This window comes from Amblyraja radiata, chromosome 39, assembly GCF_010909765.2.
Source record: "Amblyraja radiata isolate CabotCenter1 chromosome 39, sAmbRad1.1.pri, whole genome shotgun sequence".
In the NCBI taxonomy this organism is placed as follows: Eukaryota; Metazoa; Chordata; class Chondrichthyes; order Rajiformes; family Rajidae; genus Amblyraja; species Amblyraja radiata.
Window position 1 is genome coordinate 4,361,632 of NC_045994.1, and position 18,855 is coordinate 4,380,486.

Here is an 18,855-nt window from a genome sequence, read left to right on the forward strand (position 1 = left end):
AAAATGAAGTAGAAAAAGTGAAAAAGAGCAAGAGAGAAAGTGAAAGAGCAAGTGAATGTGTAAACCCCTAAACTACCAATGAGTGTAGTCACAGAGAGAATAAGTAAAGACTTTAAAAAAATAAAAAGACTAAACGAAAAATATTTTTTTTTTTAAAGAAATAAAGGGACGATAACGTGTTGATATACCTGCTTCATTTCTCACCACACCCATCACCCTGTCCGTAAATCGGTTTAATTCCGAAGTTGTGTTCCACCATACCTTGCTTGTAATGAATCAATGAAAGGAGACTATATCTTTAAAAATTGCTCTGCTTTTCCTGCTAAGACGAGTCTCATATCTTCAAGATGTAGCGTCTCAGACATGCTCGTGCTCCCCATTTTAAGAGTTGGGGTAGATGCATTTTTCCAAAAGTTAAATATAAGTTTTTTTGCTATTATCAGACCATAATTGAGGAAACGTCTTTGAAATATTGGTCCAGTTTTGTTTTTAATAATTTGAGAAGATTTCAAAGATTCATTTCCAAAATTTATGGAGTTTTATGCAAGAGGCGAAGGAGTGTGTTATAGTTGCTTCTTGAGATAGTCATTTGTCGCAGATAGGAGATGCATTTGGAAAAATTGTGTTCAGTTTAGTTTTTGAGTAATATAGTCTGTGTAGTATTTTAAATTGGATTAGAGTATGTCTTACATTAATCGAACAATTATGTATATATAGATATTGTTCCCATCTGTCTTTGGGGATTTTTAAGCTTAATTCCTGTTCCCACTCTCTTCTAAATACATCTGACGATGGAATTTCTATATTTAGAAGGATATTGTACAAGTATGATAGTATATCCATATATCTGTTATATATTGTGTTTTTTAGGTATGTATTTAAAAGTTCACTGGATTTTTGATTTTATATTAAGTCTCTTTTGTTGGGCAGATTTATCCAGATATTGATCTAGAACGCAATTGAAATCTCCCCCAATTATCACGTTTAGTAATTGTACTCAGAGCTTATATTCAGGATTTTATTAACGAATTGCGGATTATCCAAATTAGGAGCATAAATATTTACCATGGTGAGTGGAATGGAATATATCTCTCCAGTAATTATGACATACCTCCCCTCTTTATCTGCGATGGTATTCTTATGTTTAAATGGTATGCCTTTACGAATTATAATTGCGGTACCCCTAGATTTAGAGAGATCGGAGGAATGATATGTTTGACCGATCCAATTTGCCTTCAGCCTGGTCTGAGCTTGGAGTTTCACGTGTGTCTCCTGTAAAAATATAATATCAGCATTGAGAGATTTTAATTGGGCAAGAATCTTACCCCTTTTAATTGGCTCATTAGCGCCCCTTATGTTCCAGCTACAAAACGTAATTCCTCCAATTTTCTTTTGCGCGTCGTCTTGCATTATAAAATACATTGGTACCTTTATTTCAAATGGTGCAACGCAATACCTCAAGCTTCCGGGTGTTGGGTGGGTGCTCACAGCTGCTAAACTCTGCTGGTATATCCCTTGAAAATATGCACTTAATGAAAAAATCAAAAAAAGTGCTACATAGCATAAAAATTGTGAACAAAGAGTATTTTTTTTTTAAATACTGTGAGAAAAAAACACCAAATGATGGGAGAAAAATTGATGAAACCTTCCATAGATGTAATGTTGCATTAAGCTCTGCTCCCTTAAACAAGTATTGTAAAAAAGAACGAACAGTTCAAAACCGGGTAATATAGAGAAAACCAGCGAACATGTATTGTGATTAGTTCTTCTGGTGTCTTAAACTGAATAAGCATTTACTATTTAATTACTGTATTTAACTTACCAGACAAACCCCAGTATATTTAAGTACGAATCTGCTGGTTGGAAGGAGTTAACCAAAAATGCGATCTTGGCTGCTTGCCAGCTGTTTCACTCCCTTGCAGCCTGTGATTTCTTGTTAATTTATCCTGAGCATAACTGGGAATTTGTCTTCCCGAATCGATTACACATATTTTAGTATATATTAGTATATTAATCCAACAGACTTAACTAACGATCATAAGTCTGACTTTAAAAAAGAGTGAATCATTATTTGGTTATGATAGTACATTTTAGATTAGAATACATGAGTTAGTCCAGTTATTAATGTGTTAGTATATAGTTATTTATATATTTTTGTTAGTGAATTATTACGTTCCGCTACATTTAATTTGTTTTCTATGTTGCGTAGTTCCATTTTATTTTTCGTTCTATCTTTCGTTCAAGAATATCTTGTCCTTGAGGTTGCATTCCAAAGCTAATGGAATGTGGTGTCTAGACATAAGCACATGTGAATTCGGCAGCCATCTTATCGGCAACATTTGTACTTATATTTATTTAAAAAGTCATATTTTCTCAGTTTTCCCCTCTAAATATATATAAAAGGTAAACCTCCGGACAACAGCAGTTAAAAGACACTGTCATAATGTCCTTTAACTGCTGTTGTACCACATGCCTCAACTACCTCATTCCATTCACCCACCACTGTTTGTGTGAAAAGGTTGCCCCTCAGTTTCCTATTAAAACTTTCAACTCTTTAAACCTATGTCCTCTGGTTCCTGATTGCCCTACTCTGGGGAAAAGACTCTGTGTATCTACCCTATCTATTCCCCTCATGATTTTATACATCTCTATGCGATCACCCCTCATCCTCCTGCACTCCAAGGAATTAAGCCCTAGCCTACTCAACCTCTGCCTGTAGCTCAGGCCCTCGAGTCCTGGCAACATCCTCATAAATCTTCTCTGCACCCCTTCCAGCTTGACAACATCCTTTCTATTAGACAATAGACAATAGATAATAGGTGCAGGAGCCAGCACCGCCATTCAATGTGATCATGGCTGATCATCCCCAATCAGTACCCCGTTCCAGCCTTCTCCCCATATCCCCTGACTCCGCTATCTTTAAGAGCCCTATCTAGCTCTCTCTTTAAAGTATCCAGAGAACCTGCCTCCACCGCCCTCTGAGGCAGAGAATTCCACAGACTCACCACTCTGTGAGAAAAAGTGTTTCCTCGTCTCCGTTCTAAATGGCTTACTCCTTATTCGTAAACTTGTTAAAGACTCACCAACTCGCCCCCCCCCCCCCCCCCTCATCTCAGAGAGGTCCACGTTTGGCAAGTGCGTGGAGATGCCGCTGATAATTGAGGAAGGTTGACCCATGCCAGGGCCACAGTTGACCGTGGTTGACCCATGCTTCACCACAGTTGACCCAACATGGCAACTTCCCCCCTGCTGCCAATTATCAACCACTTGCCAACGTGCCACTCGTTGATGGTCACTTCAACAGAGGAGTGAAGTGGCATCAAGCGGGCATGCCTGAGGGGTTGGGTATGCAATGCAGGAAGCAGGAAGTTGGCACAGAGTTCATGCAAAAATACACAACCACAACAACCCCAAGAAAATGCATTTTTTTTTGGTTTCCCTTTCCAACAAAAATCGGCGCACACTCCAACACTGGCTAACCCGGTACGGCTCTGGAGCAGGGTCGGGCAGGCAGTAGGCATCGGGCATTGGCCCGACACCGTGCAGCCTGGCGGACCTGCGCCGGTCATCTCCGGGTTAGCCGGCCCTGGGGTTGGCACGCTGCTTCTTGAAGCGAGGAGCCGCTCAGATTCGCGGGCACTGAAGGTACCGAACTTGTGCGCTACAATGCTGAGAACTATATTCTGCACTCTGTATCTTCCCCTTTGCTCTACCTGTTGTAATTGAGTTTGGCGATTATATTTCTGTGCAGTATTATCTGATGTATCCGGATAGCATGCAGAGCAAAGCTTTCCACTGTACCTCGGCACAGGTGACAATAACAAATCTTAACCTAACCCTGTTTGCTTTCACATGAGTGCAGTTATAAGGTCATAAGTGATAAGAGTAGGATTAGGCCATTCGGCCCATCAAGTCTACTCCACCATTCTATCATGGCTGATCTACATAGAAAATAGGTGCAGGAGTAGGCCATTCGGCCCTTCGCCTTTCAATATGATCATGGCTGATCATCCTAAATCACTTCTGCATTTTGTGTCTACCTTCGATTTAAACCAGCATCTGCAGTTCTTTCCTACACATCAGTACCCCGTTCCTGCTTTCTCCCCATACCCCTTGATTTCATTGGTCCTAAGAGCTATGTTTAACTCTCTCTTGAAAACTCTCTCCCTCCTAATCTTTTTTCTCCTGCCTTTGCCCCGTAACCTCTGGCTGTGGACGGTCGCCAGACGCAACTCGCGACGCAGAAACGCCACCAGTCGTGTCAATGTCTGGGTGTAAACCGATGGCAAATGCACAGGGAGACTGCAGGCCCACAGAGTGGACAGTGACAACCGCGGGGCCAATTGTAGGGGGCAGGCCCTTTGGCTTCTGGGGCTCCCCCCCCCCCCCCCCCCCCACCTCACAACACACCGGCTGGCAAAAGGGATGAATTTAGGGCGGGCTCCCTCTATAGAAGCAGTAGCTGGCACAGGCCTTTGTTGGAAGGTGTGAATCATAAGAGAAAAGAGAGTAGCATGTACCTTGAAGAACTGTCAACCATGCAGAGTGATGGGATATCCCAATAGAATTACCCGCCAAGCATGTATACTGCCCCGCATCCTCAAAAGTAACATTCCGTAAATAGAGAGCCTCCATTTCTTGATCTGTTGTGTCAACACTAGTCGCCTAGAAGAGAAAACAGAAGCAAACGGGACAAGCAGACGAGATGAGAACTGTGGAGAGACAGACATAGTGGGCTGTGGGCCGAGGAGCTTTATTCCAGTGTTTCGTGACCCAAGTCACAGAACTACATGAAATTTTCACATATTGTGTAAAAATATTATATAAATCACCCCTGAAACTCGTCATGAACAAGACTTGCACATTTTTTTTATTGAATTAGAGAAAAAATGGAAAGATTTCAGGTATTTTTCGTCCAATCAACATTGAGTTGTATGCCAGTTCGCCAATCAGGCGAACTGGCATACTTTGCTTCAGGCTAGTACACAACATGGATGAGAGGACTTCACTGATGCATGTTTTACTGGAGATTCCGATGAAGGTTCTTTCTAGTTCTGTGGAATACATGTCGTGGAAACTTGCAGCAGGGTAATTGAATTTAGTGAGAAAAGCATTAAGAAGTCTGAAAAATGTGCAGCTAAGTGGATATGTGGAAGAAAGTCTTGAAAGCAAAGTCCCTGCTGAGATGCTGCAACACAAAGTTGTGAAACCAGTGAGATTTGGAGCCTGTACATTCACTCATTTATTCACTCACTCACTCACTCATTCATTCCTTCATTCATTCACTCATTCACTCATTCACACTTTGTGAATCAAGTCAAACTGAAAGGTAAGATCTAAAGTCTGAATTTATGAACATTTATCTGTATGGGCTTTAATTAATTTAATTGCACCCTTTTATAATGTGAAAAAATGAGATTTGGAGCCTGTACATTCACTCATTTATTCACTCACTCACTCACTCACTCATTCATTCACTCATTCATTCATTCCTTCATTCATTCACTCATTCGCTCACTCATCAATTCCTTCATTCACTCATTCACTCACTCATTCATTCCTTCATTCACTCATTCACTCACTCATTCATTCCTTCATTCACTCACTCACTCATTCATTCATTCACTCACTCATTCATTCCTTCATTCACTCATTCATTCCTTCATTCACTCATTCATTCCTTCATTCACTCATTCATTCCTTCATTCACTCATTCATTCCTTCATTCACTCACTCACTCACTCACTCATTCATTCACTCACTCATTCATTCATTCATTCCTTCACTCATTCATTCACTCATTCATTCATGAAGTTGAGGGCCTAAACTATGTGTATCCATAACACAAGGTAAATTAAACATTTTCACTAATGCCAGCTTGTTGTAGTCTAGTAAGTCTTTAACATTTAATATCGGAGCTGCCTGCGATAACTTACCGGGAAAAAGTGCTCCGATCGCGGGGCCTATGTACTTAACATAGTGAAGCCGCGGTCTCAATTAATAAGCGGGCTGGGGGGGGGGGGGGGGGGGGGGGGGGGGGGCTGTGCATAGTGCCGTCGGTAGCGGCCGTTTCCAGATCCGGGAGTACGGGAGAAAAACGGAGGAATATTCACTGCACTTTATAGGCTGCCATTGGAGTGCGAAATGGTCAGAAATGGCTGATGTTTATGTAGAAGTGAACTGGTGTATGTGAACTTGAACTAATTTATCTATGGTAGTAACAGTGTTGTTCTCATTAACATTAAGAAGTTGAAATGTTATGAATTGAAGTCCATGCAGACTTAATGACTATATGTTTTTTTTTGTTGCCTCTGCCTGACCCTTATACTTAATTATATATGTTTACAGTTATATTTACAAGTCATATATATATATATAGGTGTAATAATATATAGTTTAATTAATTAATGTGCAACGTTTGGCAATGACGAGGTATGACATCCTTCTCAATTATATTTCATCTAAATCTGTGGAAATTTTCATGTAGTTCAGTGACTTGGGTCACGAAAACTGATTTCTAGACACATTTTTGATGCTCGGCCCACAGCCTATAGGTGGACACCACTGTTATTGGTCACACTCGCCCCACCTCCCAGGGAGGTCAATGGGCTTAAAGCAACACCTGGCTGGCAGGTGACCTTCCAGGAGTGCAGGAGTCCACACCTGTCCCTAGGAAGCAAAACAGGTCGCAGAAGCAGGAGTAGGCCATTCGGCCCTTCGAGCCTGCACTGCCATTCAATATGATCATGGCTGATCATCTAAAATCAGTACCCCCTTCATGCCTTTCCCCATATCCCTTGATCCCTTTAGCCCTAAGAATTTTAGAGATACAGCGCGGAAACAGGCCCTTCGGCCCATCAATTCAGCACTGACCAGCGGCCAGCTAACCCACCCAGCCTCACATTTAGTTTAGTTTAGTTATATAGTACGGAAGCAGGCCATTCGGCCCATCGAGTCCATGCCAGCCACCAATCACCTGCTTACACTAGTTCTGTGTTACCCCACTTCCACTCCCTACACTCTAGGAGCAATTTACAGAAGCCAATTAACCTACAAACCTGCATGTCTTTGGGATGTGGGAGGAAACTGGAGCACCCGGAGACAACCACACCGTCATAGGGAGAACGTGCAAACTCCACACACAGGCAGCACCTGAAGTCAGGATCGAACCCGGGTCTCTGGGCCTGTGAGGCAGCAGCTCTACCGCTGTGCCACCATGCCGCCCATGAGAGTGGGGGAGAGAGTAGATGGCGAGGAGGGGTGGGGGGGGGGGGGGGGAGAAGGAACAGGAGAGAGAGAAGGAGAGAGAGAGGCAGATGTTTCTATAAGATCCCATCAGCTCCCATTGCCTGCGTTTTGAGTTGGGCATGGAAGCATTTTGGGACGGTTGATGTCACACCGGCAGTTCAAAACGGAGATGTCTAAAGAGGGAGGAAGGTTGTCCGGGGGGGTCCATGAGGAGGGGGAGATGGGACAAGGGGCATCACTGGGTGGTGAGGATTCCTTCACATAATAAAAAGCACGGAATGGAGGTGACGGAATGAAAGCTCTACGTTGTGGCGGACCCAGATGGGCGATTGGGGTAGAGAGGTTTAAAGTTGAGGTTGTCCCCTCTGTGGGACCCCTACGCCACAGCTCGGAGCCCTCATGACTGTTGGGGGCCCGGCCAAATTTCCTGTTAGACATCCCAACACTTGCAAATTCACTCCACTCCGCGCCCCCACCCCCCCCCCCCTCCCCCATCCTTCCACGGGTGGCTAGCATGGGCTGCATGGGTCGAAGGGCCTTGTTTCCTGGTCATCCCAACCAGTTGACCAGAGGCACCATCACCACTGTACACCAGGAGTTCGGCCATTTTCCTTCACGGCCACAACGGTCCTGGAGTTACGCTACACCCCCTGTGACGCTGGCTGTTGGACATCATGGAGATTGATGACTGTGTTGGGCAAGACTTCCGTTAGTCACAGTCAAACAGCATGGAGGCAGGCCCTTTGGCCCACTGAGCCCATGCTGACCCATTGACTACCCACTTACACTCAGCCCATCAACTCCCCTGTGATGCTACCATGATGGGGGCAAATTACAGCCAATTAAACCATCCTACCTTCTGTTCCTCTGTACTTTTCCCATACCTCTAGTTTCCCTCTCCCCTGACTCTCAGTCTTAAGAAGGGTCTCGACCCGAAACGTCACCTATTGCTTTACTCCGGAGATGCTGCCAGACCCGCTGAGTTACTCCAGCACTTTGTGTCTGTCTTCGGTGTAAACCAGCATCTGAAGTTCCTTCCTACGCAACCTCATGTTGTGTTTAGGTTGGTTCCTGATTTGAGATACAGCATGGAAACAGGCCCTTCGGCCCACCAAGTCCATGCTGACCACCCGGGAAAGGCAGGTGCGATATTTCCATTGCGAGGGTGGGGGTGTGGGTGGGAGAGATTTCACTAGTGCTGGGCCCCAGGCTGATGTCAAACCTCCCTAGGTGACCCAACAAGAAGCCACCCAGCGCTTAAATGGCCAATGAACCTTGTGTCTGTGAATCAATGGTCCCGAACACTGGCGGTCGTTCAATAAACCAACCAGCTGACTGTCTTCACTACTACGGGATATCCTGTGAGGATATTTAATTAAAAGAAACCCAGTCTTTGCTTTAACAGAGTTGGAGTGAGCGAGTCAAAGAGCAGAGGTGAGGGTTGGCGTGTGCATGGATCCAGGCCGATCACAAGGAAACCGATTGCCTGAAGCAGGTTGTGAGGGAGAAGCTGATTGTCCCAGCTCGTCAGATCAACTGGTGATCAGAGGGACAGGACTTCCCACGTCGCTGGGGCCTGAGGAACCTTCAAGTGACTTGGTGGGAGATGAGGAGAGATTTTCAATGTCATGGCCTCTCATAGTCGTACAGCACCAAGACAGGCCCTTCGGCCCAACTCGTCCAAGATGCCCCATCTATGCTAGCCCCATTTGCCTGCGTTTGGCCCATATCCTTCCAATCCGTTCCCATCCTGCAGGGCCACAGAACCAGTGGTAAGGGGAGCGGGCAGCTCTGTGTTGGCCAGCACAGAGTAGAGGGGCTGAACGGCCTCGTTCTGCATTGTACAGGCTCCACAGTTCGGGGGGGGGGGTGGTCGCAGAGGGCAGAAGAGGGTCACAGCTGATCGGTGCACAGAGCAAACCCCACCCATTGTCCACCGCACTTTGATATGTGTCCCTCGCCCTCAGTTGCAATGGGCAAAGATGGTCCCTTGAAGCCATAGACACCATGAAGGGGAATTAAACCACGGTCCACACCAGTTTAGTTCACAGATACAGCACGGAACCCAGGCCCTTCTGCCCGTCGAGTCCATGCCAACCATCGATCACCAGTTCCACGTAATCCCACTTTCCCATCCACTCCCTACACACTAGGGGCAATTAACCTACAAACCCGCACGTCTTTGGGATGTGGGAGGAAATCGGAGCACCCGGAGCAAACCTAGTGGTCACAGGGAGAACGTGCAAACTCCACACCGACAGCACCCGAGGCCAGGATTGAAGCTGACTCTCTGGCTCTGTGAGGCAGTGGTTCTACCCGCTGTGCCATTGTGCCACCCTGGTCGCCTAACACTAGGCGAACGTGACTGTGGACAGGAGAGAAGGGGTCTTTAACTCTCCCCTGCGAGCGAGGGTTAATATCAGGGTGAGCAGCTCTGAGCAGACCACACTCTAATGATGTCTTGTAGCCCTCCAGCCTCCAGGGGCAGCCATGAGTACTCTCTGGGGACAGTCCCAGGCAGCCTGTTCCCTCTTGCACCCACACCTCATCCACGTTGTCGGGGGAAACGTTCCCCAAGCCGTACAGCCTGGAAACAGGCCATTCGGCCCACTTGGTCATGCCGACCCATGGGCAGCCATCTTCACTGACTGTCTCCCCCCTCCTCCTCATTCATGCCAAATCAGATGAAGCACACACATGGGCAGCCAGTCTGATCTCGTCATATAGCCTGAGAACAGGCCATTCAGCCCACTATGTCCATGCCCACCCGTGGGAACCCATGTGCATTGACCGCCCCCCACCTCGTCCAATGATCAAACGCACCTGGGCGGGTTGTCTAATAGAGGCGTACAGTGTGGAAACAGGCCATTCGGCCCATTATGTCTGTGCCCACCCATAGGAAACCCATCTGCAACGATTCTTCACCCGTGGTCCCACCATGGCGGATAGTGGTACAGAGTGGAAACGGGCCATTCTGCCCATCGTGTCTATGCCGACCCACAGGCGGTCATCTGAGTTGACCACCCCACCTCATCCAAGCGTAGACTGGCCAAAGCTGGCGGCCAAGGACGTACCTTCAGCACTTGGAGGTAGGGAGAGCCATCGGGCCTCATCATGTTGTCGTTGACCATGACGTGCTTGAGCCACTGGATGTGGGGCTGGGGGTCGCTGTAGACCTTGCACACAAACTCCACATCGCTGCCCACCGTCACCGTCTTGTTGGCAGGCAGGCCCGCCTGGAGGATGGGCCGGTGAGGGGATCGCTCTGGGAGAGCGTCACGGGGGCACGGAGGGAGAGAGAGAGAGAGGGGGAAGAGAAAAGGTGAAGGGGGAGAGAGAGAGAGAGAGAGAGGTTGGAGAGAGACAAGAGGGAGAGAGGGTACAGAGAGGGAAGAGAGAGAAAGGAGAGGAGGGAGAGAGGGGAAAGAGATAGAGGGATAAAGAAGAGAGCAGGGGAGAGGGTGGGGTGAGAGGGAGGGGAGGAAGGGGTATAGAGGGCGAGAGAGAGTGCAGGTAGAGTGAATGAGGGGGAGAGAGACAGACAGAGCGAGCGAGCGAGACAGAGAGGGGGAGAGAACGAGAGAGAGATTTAGGTTTCCAATTGTCATGTAACCTTTGCTATCCAATCTGATCAGATAGTATCATGGTTCAATGGTACGCGATTGTTACTTGTAAGTAAGTCCAGTGAAAATGCTTGTTTGCTTACACTTCAGTGACAATGCTTGTATACATTAGGCACAACCATACTGGAGTACTGTAGTGTAAGGCAGTCGACCACACTGTCCGTACACCAGTCGCCATGTTTCTGGCACCTTCCAGTCACAATAAGAACCCGTGTAAGGTCCAGGTGCAGGAACAGCTTCCTCCCTACGGCCATTTGGCGATTTAACACTCCAACCTCCAAATAAGCTCAGAACTACAACAGACTATTATTGTTATCATTGGACTATTATTGATTGTATTTTTGTGTGTACGTATGTGACAATGGACAATGGGTGCAGGAGTAGGCCATTCGGCCCTTCGAGCCAGCACCGCCATTCAATGTGATCATGGCTGATCATCCACAATCAGTACCCCGTTCCTGCCTTCTCCCCATGTCCCCTGACTCCGCAATCTTTAAGAGCCCTATCTAGCTCTCCTTTGAAAGTATCCAGAGAACCTGCCTCCACCATCCTCTGAGGCAGAGAATTCCACACTCACAAGTCTCTGTGAGAAAAAGTGTTTCCTCGTCTCCGTTCTAAATGGCTTACTCCTTATTCTTAAACTGTGGCCCCTGGTTCTGGACTCCTCCAACATTGGGAACATGTTTCCTGCCTCTAGCATGACCAAACCATTAATAATATTTTATGTTTCAATAAGGTACCCTCTCATCCTTCTAAACTCCAGAGTGTACAAGCCCAACTGCTCCATTCTATCAACATATGGCAGTCAGTTGTATGTTCATATTGTATGTTTTTTATGTGTACGTATGCGTGCGTATATATACACACACACTGAACTTTTTTTCTCGTTTATTATACTGTTTACTAGTGCAGTGTGTTTAGATATTATGTTGTGCTGCTGCAAGTAAGAATTTCTTTGCTCTATCTGGGACATATGACAATAAAACACTCTCGACTCTTGGCAGCACACGATATGGGAGAACAGACTGTTACCTAAGGGAGTCGAAAACTGAAACAAAGTTTTTGCACCTGGGAAGCTGTGTCAATTCTACCGCCCCGACAACTTAATGAGCTTAATGCCCAGTGTCCGTGTTTACCTCAGGGTTTACCTAGCGGACACAAGTTCAGCGTTTTTTTAATTTAAAAAAAAAAAAAAAAATGAATTCAGCTGCGAGAACAAACAGGAGACTGTACCTGAGACAGTAACCCAACCCGGTAAATCGACCTTTGCAGTGAAAGATTCCTGTTCTACATAAATATATATTTTTAAATGTCGCACACAACAAACGAAGCATGCTGAATATTCAAAGGTTTAAAAACATTGTGCGAAAGTGCAAGCTGCCTCCCCCCTCCCTCCCTCCCACACGTGAACTAAAGCAAACACAGTTTGATAAAGGCTCACCAACTCGCCACCCCCCCCCCCCCATCTCAGAGAGGTCCACGTTTGGCAAGTGCGTGGAGATGCCGCTGATAATTCAGGAAGGTTGACCCATGTCGGGGTCACAGTTGACCATGGTTGACCCATGCCAGGGCCACAGTTTACCATGGTTGACCCATGCCAAGGCCATGGTTGACCCATGCCAGGGCCACATTTGACCATGGTTGACCCATTGCCGGGGCCACAGTTGACCATGGTTGACCCATGCCAGGGCCACATTTGACCATGGTTGACCCATTGCCGGGGCCACAGTTGACCATGGTTGACCCATTGCCGGGGCCACAGTTGACCATGGTTGACCCATGCCAGGGCCACATTTGACCATGGTTGACCCATTGCCGGGGCCACAGTTGACCATGGTTGACCCATGCCGGGGCCACAGTTGACCATGGTTGACCCATGCCAGGGCCACAGTTGACCCAACATGGCAACTTACCCCCTGCTGCCAATTATCAGCCTCTTGCCAACGTGCCACTCATTGATGGTCACTTCAACAGAGGAGTGAAGTGGCATCAAGCGGGCATGCGCAAGGGGTTGGGTATGCGGTGCAGGGAAGCAGTAAGTTGGCACAGAATTCATGCAAAAATACACAACCACAACAACCCCAAGAAAATGTTTCCCTTTCCAACAAAATCGGCGCACACTCCAACACTGGCTAACCCGGCACGGCTCTGGAGCAGGGTCGAGCAGGCAGTAGGCATCGGGCATTGGCCCGGCACCGGCACCGTGCAGCCTGGCAGACCTGCGCCGGCCATCTCCGGGTTAGCCGGCCCTGGGGTTGGCACGCTGCTTCTTGAAGCGAGGAGCCGCTCAGATTCACGGGCACTGAAGGCACCGAAAGCGGTCAGATCGGTCCGCCCCTCTGGCTTCTGGCCCTCTCGCCCACTCCCTCCCCCCCCTACCACCACACACCGGCTGGAAAAAAGAATGAATTTAGGGCATTTGTTGGAAGGTGTGAATCATAAGAGAAAAGAGAGCAGTATGTACCTTGAAGAACTGTCAACCATGCAGAGTGATGGGATATCCCAATAGAATTACCCGCCAAGCATGTATACTGCCCCGCATCCTCAAAAGTAACATTCCGTAAATAGAGAGCCTCCATTTCTTGATCTGTTGTGTCAACACTAGTCGCCTAGAAGAGAAAACAGAAGCAAACGGGACAAGCAGACGAGATGAGAACTGTGGAGAGACAGACATAGGTGGACACCACTGTCATTGGTCACACTCGCCCCACCTCCTAAGGAGGTCCATGGGCTTAAAGCAACACCTGGCTGACAGGTGACCTTCCAGGACTGCAGGAGTCCACACCTGTCCCTAGGAAGCAAAACAGGTCCTCATGTTACGTGTTAAAACCCGCCACCATTTTGGTTTTTGACCAAGCCCATCTCCGCATGCGAGCGATGGGACGCATGGAGAAAATGGAGCCACAATCCACGGGACGGGCCAGGGGGAGGTGGAGGAAAGGCAGGGGAGGTCGGGGAGAGGCTGAAAGGAAGAAGAGAGGCAACAAATGGCACTTGAGGGGCTCGCCGAGAAATTGGGCGGATGAAATCCTCGAGGGTTAGCTCCCGGCTTAGTTAGAAAACAAAAAGGTGCAGGAGTAAGGCCATTCGGCCCTTCGAGCCAGCATCGCCATTCAATATGATCATGGCTGATCATCTAAAATCAGTACCCCCTTCCTGCCTTTTCCCTATATCCCTTGATCCCTTTAGCCCTAAGAAGTTTAGAGATACAGCTTGGAAACAGGCCCTTCGGCCCACCGAGTCTGCACTGACCAGCGATCTCCGCACACTTACACTATTCCTACACATACTAGGGAGAATTTTACATTTATATCAAGCCAATTAACCTACAAACCTGTACGTCTTTGGTTCTTTGGGACTTTTGAGAAGCTGCCTTGTTTTTCCCTGGAGAGTTCCCTCAGGATTAGCTGGTCACCAGTGGACCAGCATTGGTGCCTTTCAACACCCTCTGTTGCCCAGGCCGGGCAGGTCAAACATATTGTGGGAGTCCAGGCCGCAGATATTCCCCGTACACCCCACGTTACCAACCAAGTGCCTTTTCCCTCAGGATTAGCGCTCCTCTAGTGGACCTGTATTGCCACCTTCCATCAGCCTCTGTTGCCCCTGGAGGTTGTGGGTCTCCAGGCTGCAGTTATTCCCCCTACACTGGACAATCGCAAAGGCCCAGCCACCGGCCAAGTACACGTGACTGTGCTCGGATGTGTGAGGTGGTATTTGTGGGGTTGGGGAGAACTTTGAATTCCAAGAGCTCTCTTGGTTTAGAAGCACAGGGGAAGGCCAATGGGCCCAATCTACCAACCAATATGGCCAGGGGTATTATAGGGTCGTACAGCTTGTTACAGCATCCAGCTAACCCACACACCCAAAGCTGGTGGCCAAAGACGTACCTTCAGCACTTGGAGGTAGGGAGAGCCATCGGGCCCCATCCTGCTGCCATTGACCATGACGTGCTTGAGCCACTGGATGTGGGGCTGGGGGTCGCTGTAGACCTTGCACACAAACTCCACATCGCTGCCCACCGTCACCATCTTGTTGGCAGGCAGGCCCGCCTGGAGGATGGGCCGGTGAGGGGATCGCTCTGGGAGAGGGTCACGGGGGCAACGAGGGAGAGAGAGAGAGAGAGAGAGAGAGGTTGGAGAGAGACAAGAGGGAGAGAGCGGAGAGAGAGAGGAGCGAGAGAGAGGAGAGGAGGGGAGAGAAGGGGAGAGAAGGGGAGAGAGAGGGAAGAGAGAGGGGAGAGGGAGGGGAGGAGGGACAGAGGGGAGAGAGATAGAGAGATAGAGAAGAGAAAAGGGGAGAGGGTGGGATGAGAGACAGGGAAGAGAGAGTGGAAAGGGAGGGGAGGAAGGGGTATAGAGAGCGAGAGAGAGTGCGGGTAGAGTGAATGAGGGGGAGAGAGACAGACAGAGAGCGTGCGAGCGAGACAGAGAGGGGGAGAGAATGAGAGAGAGATTTAGGTTTCCAATTGTCATGTAACCTTTGCTATCCAATCTGATCAGATAGTATCATGGTTCAATGGTACGCGATTGTTACTTGTAAGTAAGTCCAGTGAAAATGCTTGTTTGCTTACACTTCAGTGACAATGCTTGTATACATTAGGCACAACCATACTGGAGTACTGTAGTGTAAGGCAGTCGACCACACTGTCCGTACACCAGTCGCCATGTTTCTGGCACCTTCCAGTCACAATAAGAACCCGTGTAAGGTCCAGGTGCAGGAACAGCTTCCTCCCTACAGCCATTTGGCGATTAAACACTCCAACCTCCGAAGAAGCTCAGAACTACAACAGACTATTATTGTTATCATTGGACTATTATTGATTGTATTTTTGTGTGTACGTATGTGACAATAGACAATAGGTGCAGGAGCAGGCCATTCGGCCCTTCGAGCCAGCACCGCCATTAAATCAGAGGCAGGAAACACGTTCCCGATGATGGGGGAGTCCAGAACCAGGGGCCACAGTTTAAAGAATAAGGAGTAAGCCATTTAGAACAGAGATGAGGAAACACTTTTTCACTCAGAGAGTGGTGAGTCTGTGGGATTCTCTGCCTCAGAGGGCAGTGGAGGCCGGTTCCCTGAGTACATTCAAGTGAGAGCTAGATAGGGCTCTTAGAGATAGCGGAGTCAGGGGATATGGGGAGAAGGCAGGAACGGGGTACTGATTGGGGATGATCAGCCATGATCACATTGAATGGCGGTGCTGGCTCGAAGGGCCGAATGGCCTACTCCTGCACCTATTGTCTATTGTACCTGTCTAACTGCTTCTGTATCTAAATGATTGTGAATTGTGTGTGAATTGAATAGTTACATCTAATTTATGCAGATTCTGTGCATAATGTCTGCATAGTTGGCATGTCTGTGACTGTGCCTTTGATGCTGATGTCAGTAAGGGTTCATTGTACCCATATCGGTTTAACGGACAATAAAGATAGACACAAAATGCTGGAGTAACTTAGTGGGTCAGGCAGCATCTCTGGAGAAAAGGGATAGGTGACGTTTTGGGTCGAGGCCCTTCATCAGAATGGGTTTGCCTGACCCGCTGAGTTACTCCAGAACTTTGTGTCTATCTTCGACGTGGACTCGGTGGGCCGAAGGGCCTGTTTCAGCGCTGTATCTCTAAACTAAACTAACGTTACATTCACCTCATCAGCAGGCCGAGATTCATTGTCAATCTGTTGCGAGGAGTTTGAAGCCCACCAGGTTTTGTGAGGGAAAATTGAACACAACTGATTAAATAAACTTGGAATCAAAACTCCTTTAAAGCCCTGTCCCACAGTACGAGTTCATTCCAAAAGCTCTCCCGAGTTTGCAGCTGATTCGAACTCGGAGATTTACGGTAATGGCCACTCGTCGGTACTCGGGGTTCTCGTGGACATTTCTCAACATGTTGTAAAATCTTCATGAGTCTTCCCGTGCTTACCTGCCGTTAGCGAGTCTTCCCGAGTACCTGCCGTTAGCGTTACGAGCCGCTAAGAGACGTCCCCGAGCACCGACGTACCTGCTACGTACATTCTCCGTGCTTACCACGAGTTTGATTTTTTTTAAGCTCGGGAGAGCTCTTGGAATAAACTCGTGCCGTGGGACAGGGCCATTAGACTTTTGAAATATATAGGGTGAAAACAAACCCTTCGGCCCACCGAGCCGGCCCAGACCAACAATCCCGTGACACCATACTGGTGAACACTTCACCGATGGGCAGCACAGGCACAGCGGGCAGAGGTGCTGCCTCACCGATCCACACACCCGGGTTCTATCCTGACCTTGGGTGCTGTCTGTGTGGAGTTTGCACGTTCTCCCCGTGACCACGTGTGTTCTCTCTGGGTGCTCCGGTTTCCTCCCACTTCGACGGGTGGCGGGGGCCTGGAACACATTCCCAGGGGTGGCGGTGGTGGTGGCGGTGGTGGCAGATGTCATAGTGGCGTTTAGGACACTTTTGGATAGCCACGTATATATGATGACGAAGATAAGACATAAAAAGCTGGAGTAACTCAGCGGGACAGGCAGCATCTCCGGAGAGAAGGAACATTTCGTTACTCCAGCTTTTTGTGTCTTATCTTCAGCTTCCATAGAGACAGCTTTGCAGAGACAGTTTCAGCACAGACAGCTTCCGCAGAGGCCGACTGACCGCAGCCCATCTGCACTCACGTGCTTCCTTGTTGCTCTTCTCATCCGACTTGATCCCCTCGTCATCATCCTCATCCTCATCCTCGTCATCCTCTTCCACGGAGTAGACGGCGTCTGGCGGAGAGACAAGAGGTGAGTGAGGGGTCACAGCTCGCCCAGAGTACCCGTCTCCCCGACCACAACACCGCCCACCGTCTCATCCCCCCCCCCCCCCCCCCCACCCCGCCCACCGTCTCATCCACCCCCCCACCCCCGCCCACCGTCTCAGGCAACTGAACCATCCCACCACCAACCAGAAGGTAGACAAAAATGCTGGATTAACTCAGCGGGTGAGGCAGCATCTATGAAGCGAAGGAACAGGTGACGTTTCGGGTCGAGACCCTTCTTCAGACTGATGATGGGGTGGGGGGGGGGGGGGAGCGGGAAGAAGAAAGGAAGAGGCGGAGACAGTGGGCTGTGGGAGAGCTGGGAGGGGGAGGGGAAGGAGGGAGAAAGCAGGGACTACCTGAAATTCGAGGTCAATATGTCAGGTGTAAGACCCCAGTTCTTCTTTAATTCTGAACGGCCACTGAATCATCAGTGCCCAAAACCCAACTCACTGGGTCTCAAGACACCAGGTTCAGCCCCCTCCCCCCCCCCCCCCCCCCCCCCCGCATGATCCGAGACCCCAGGGCTTCTGGTGGTTCCCCTCGCCCCTCACTGCCCCAATCATCCATTCCCAAGACCCCAGACTCATCCGCCATGGTCCAACCTCAGACATCCTGGTGCCCCTCCTATGTGTCATCACCACCAATATCACCAATGCCCAAGGCCCTCATCACCAGGGGGCCCCAGGTTCAGACCCCCCTTATCCAAGATCCCAGGCCCATGGTGGGCCTCCAAGGTGCCCTCACCACCCCAATCACAGGGCCCAAGACCCCTTAAGGGGCGGAGCGGTAGAGCTAGTGTCTTACAGCGCCAGGGACCTAGGTTCGATCCTGACTACAGGTGCTTATCTGTACGGAGTTTGTACCTTCTCCCCGTGACCCACGTGGGTTTTCCCCCAGTTCTCCAGTTTCCTCCCACACTCCAAAGACGTACAGGTTTCTAGGTTAATTGGCTTCGTGTAAATGTTAAATTGCCCCGAGTGTGTGTAGGGTTGTATTAGTGTGCGGGATCGCTGGTCGGTGCGGACCCGAGTGGGCTGAAGGGCCGTGCTGTATCTCTAAATAAACTTAAAAACACCGCTGTGCCCAAGACCCCAGGTTTCAAATCCCCATGATCCAAGACCCCAGGCCCATGGTGTCCACCCTCTGGGCCTTCAGAACCTAATCACTACGGGATGGCAGGCATAGCCTCCCACTCTGGTCCAAAACCCTAA

The 18,855-nt window shown here is 48.8% G+C and overlaps 1 protein-coding gene across 5 annotated transcripts in view; it reads right to left on the reverse strand.

Annotated features, from left to right (window-relative positions):
• Window positions 1–862: 862 nt before the first annotated feature.
• The window catches only part of LOC116967419 (fibroblast growth factor receptor 1-like), a 40,064-nt gene continuing 22,071 nt past the window's right edge, over window positions 863–18,855 (reverse strand). For 4 of the 5 annotated variants that reach the window (XM_033013971.1, XM_033013972.1, XM_033013968.1 and 1 more), the window contains exons 7-11: window positions 14,759–14,949; window positions 13,336–13,480; window positions 10,323–10,513; window positions 4,521–4,665; window positions 863–1,272 (exon numbers count right to left, since the gene is read on the reverse strand). In XM_033013971.1, coding sequence (XP_032869862.1) covers window positions 1,190–1,272; window positions 4,521–4,665; window positions 10,323–10,513; window positions 13,336–13,480; window positions 14,759–14,949 — 755 coding nt within the window. In that variant the 3' untranslated portion in view covers window positions 863–1,189. Of the gene's footprint in view, window positions 1,273–2,219; window positions 2,293–4,520; window positions 4,666–10,322; window positions 10,514–13,335; window positions 13,481–14,758; window positions 14,950–18,855 lie in introns of those variants that run through there. The other variant, XM_033013973.1, reaches the window with a different exon arrangement.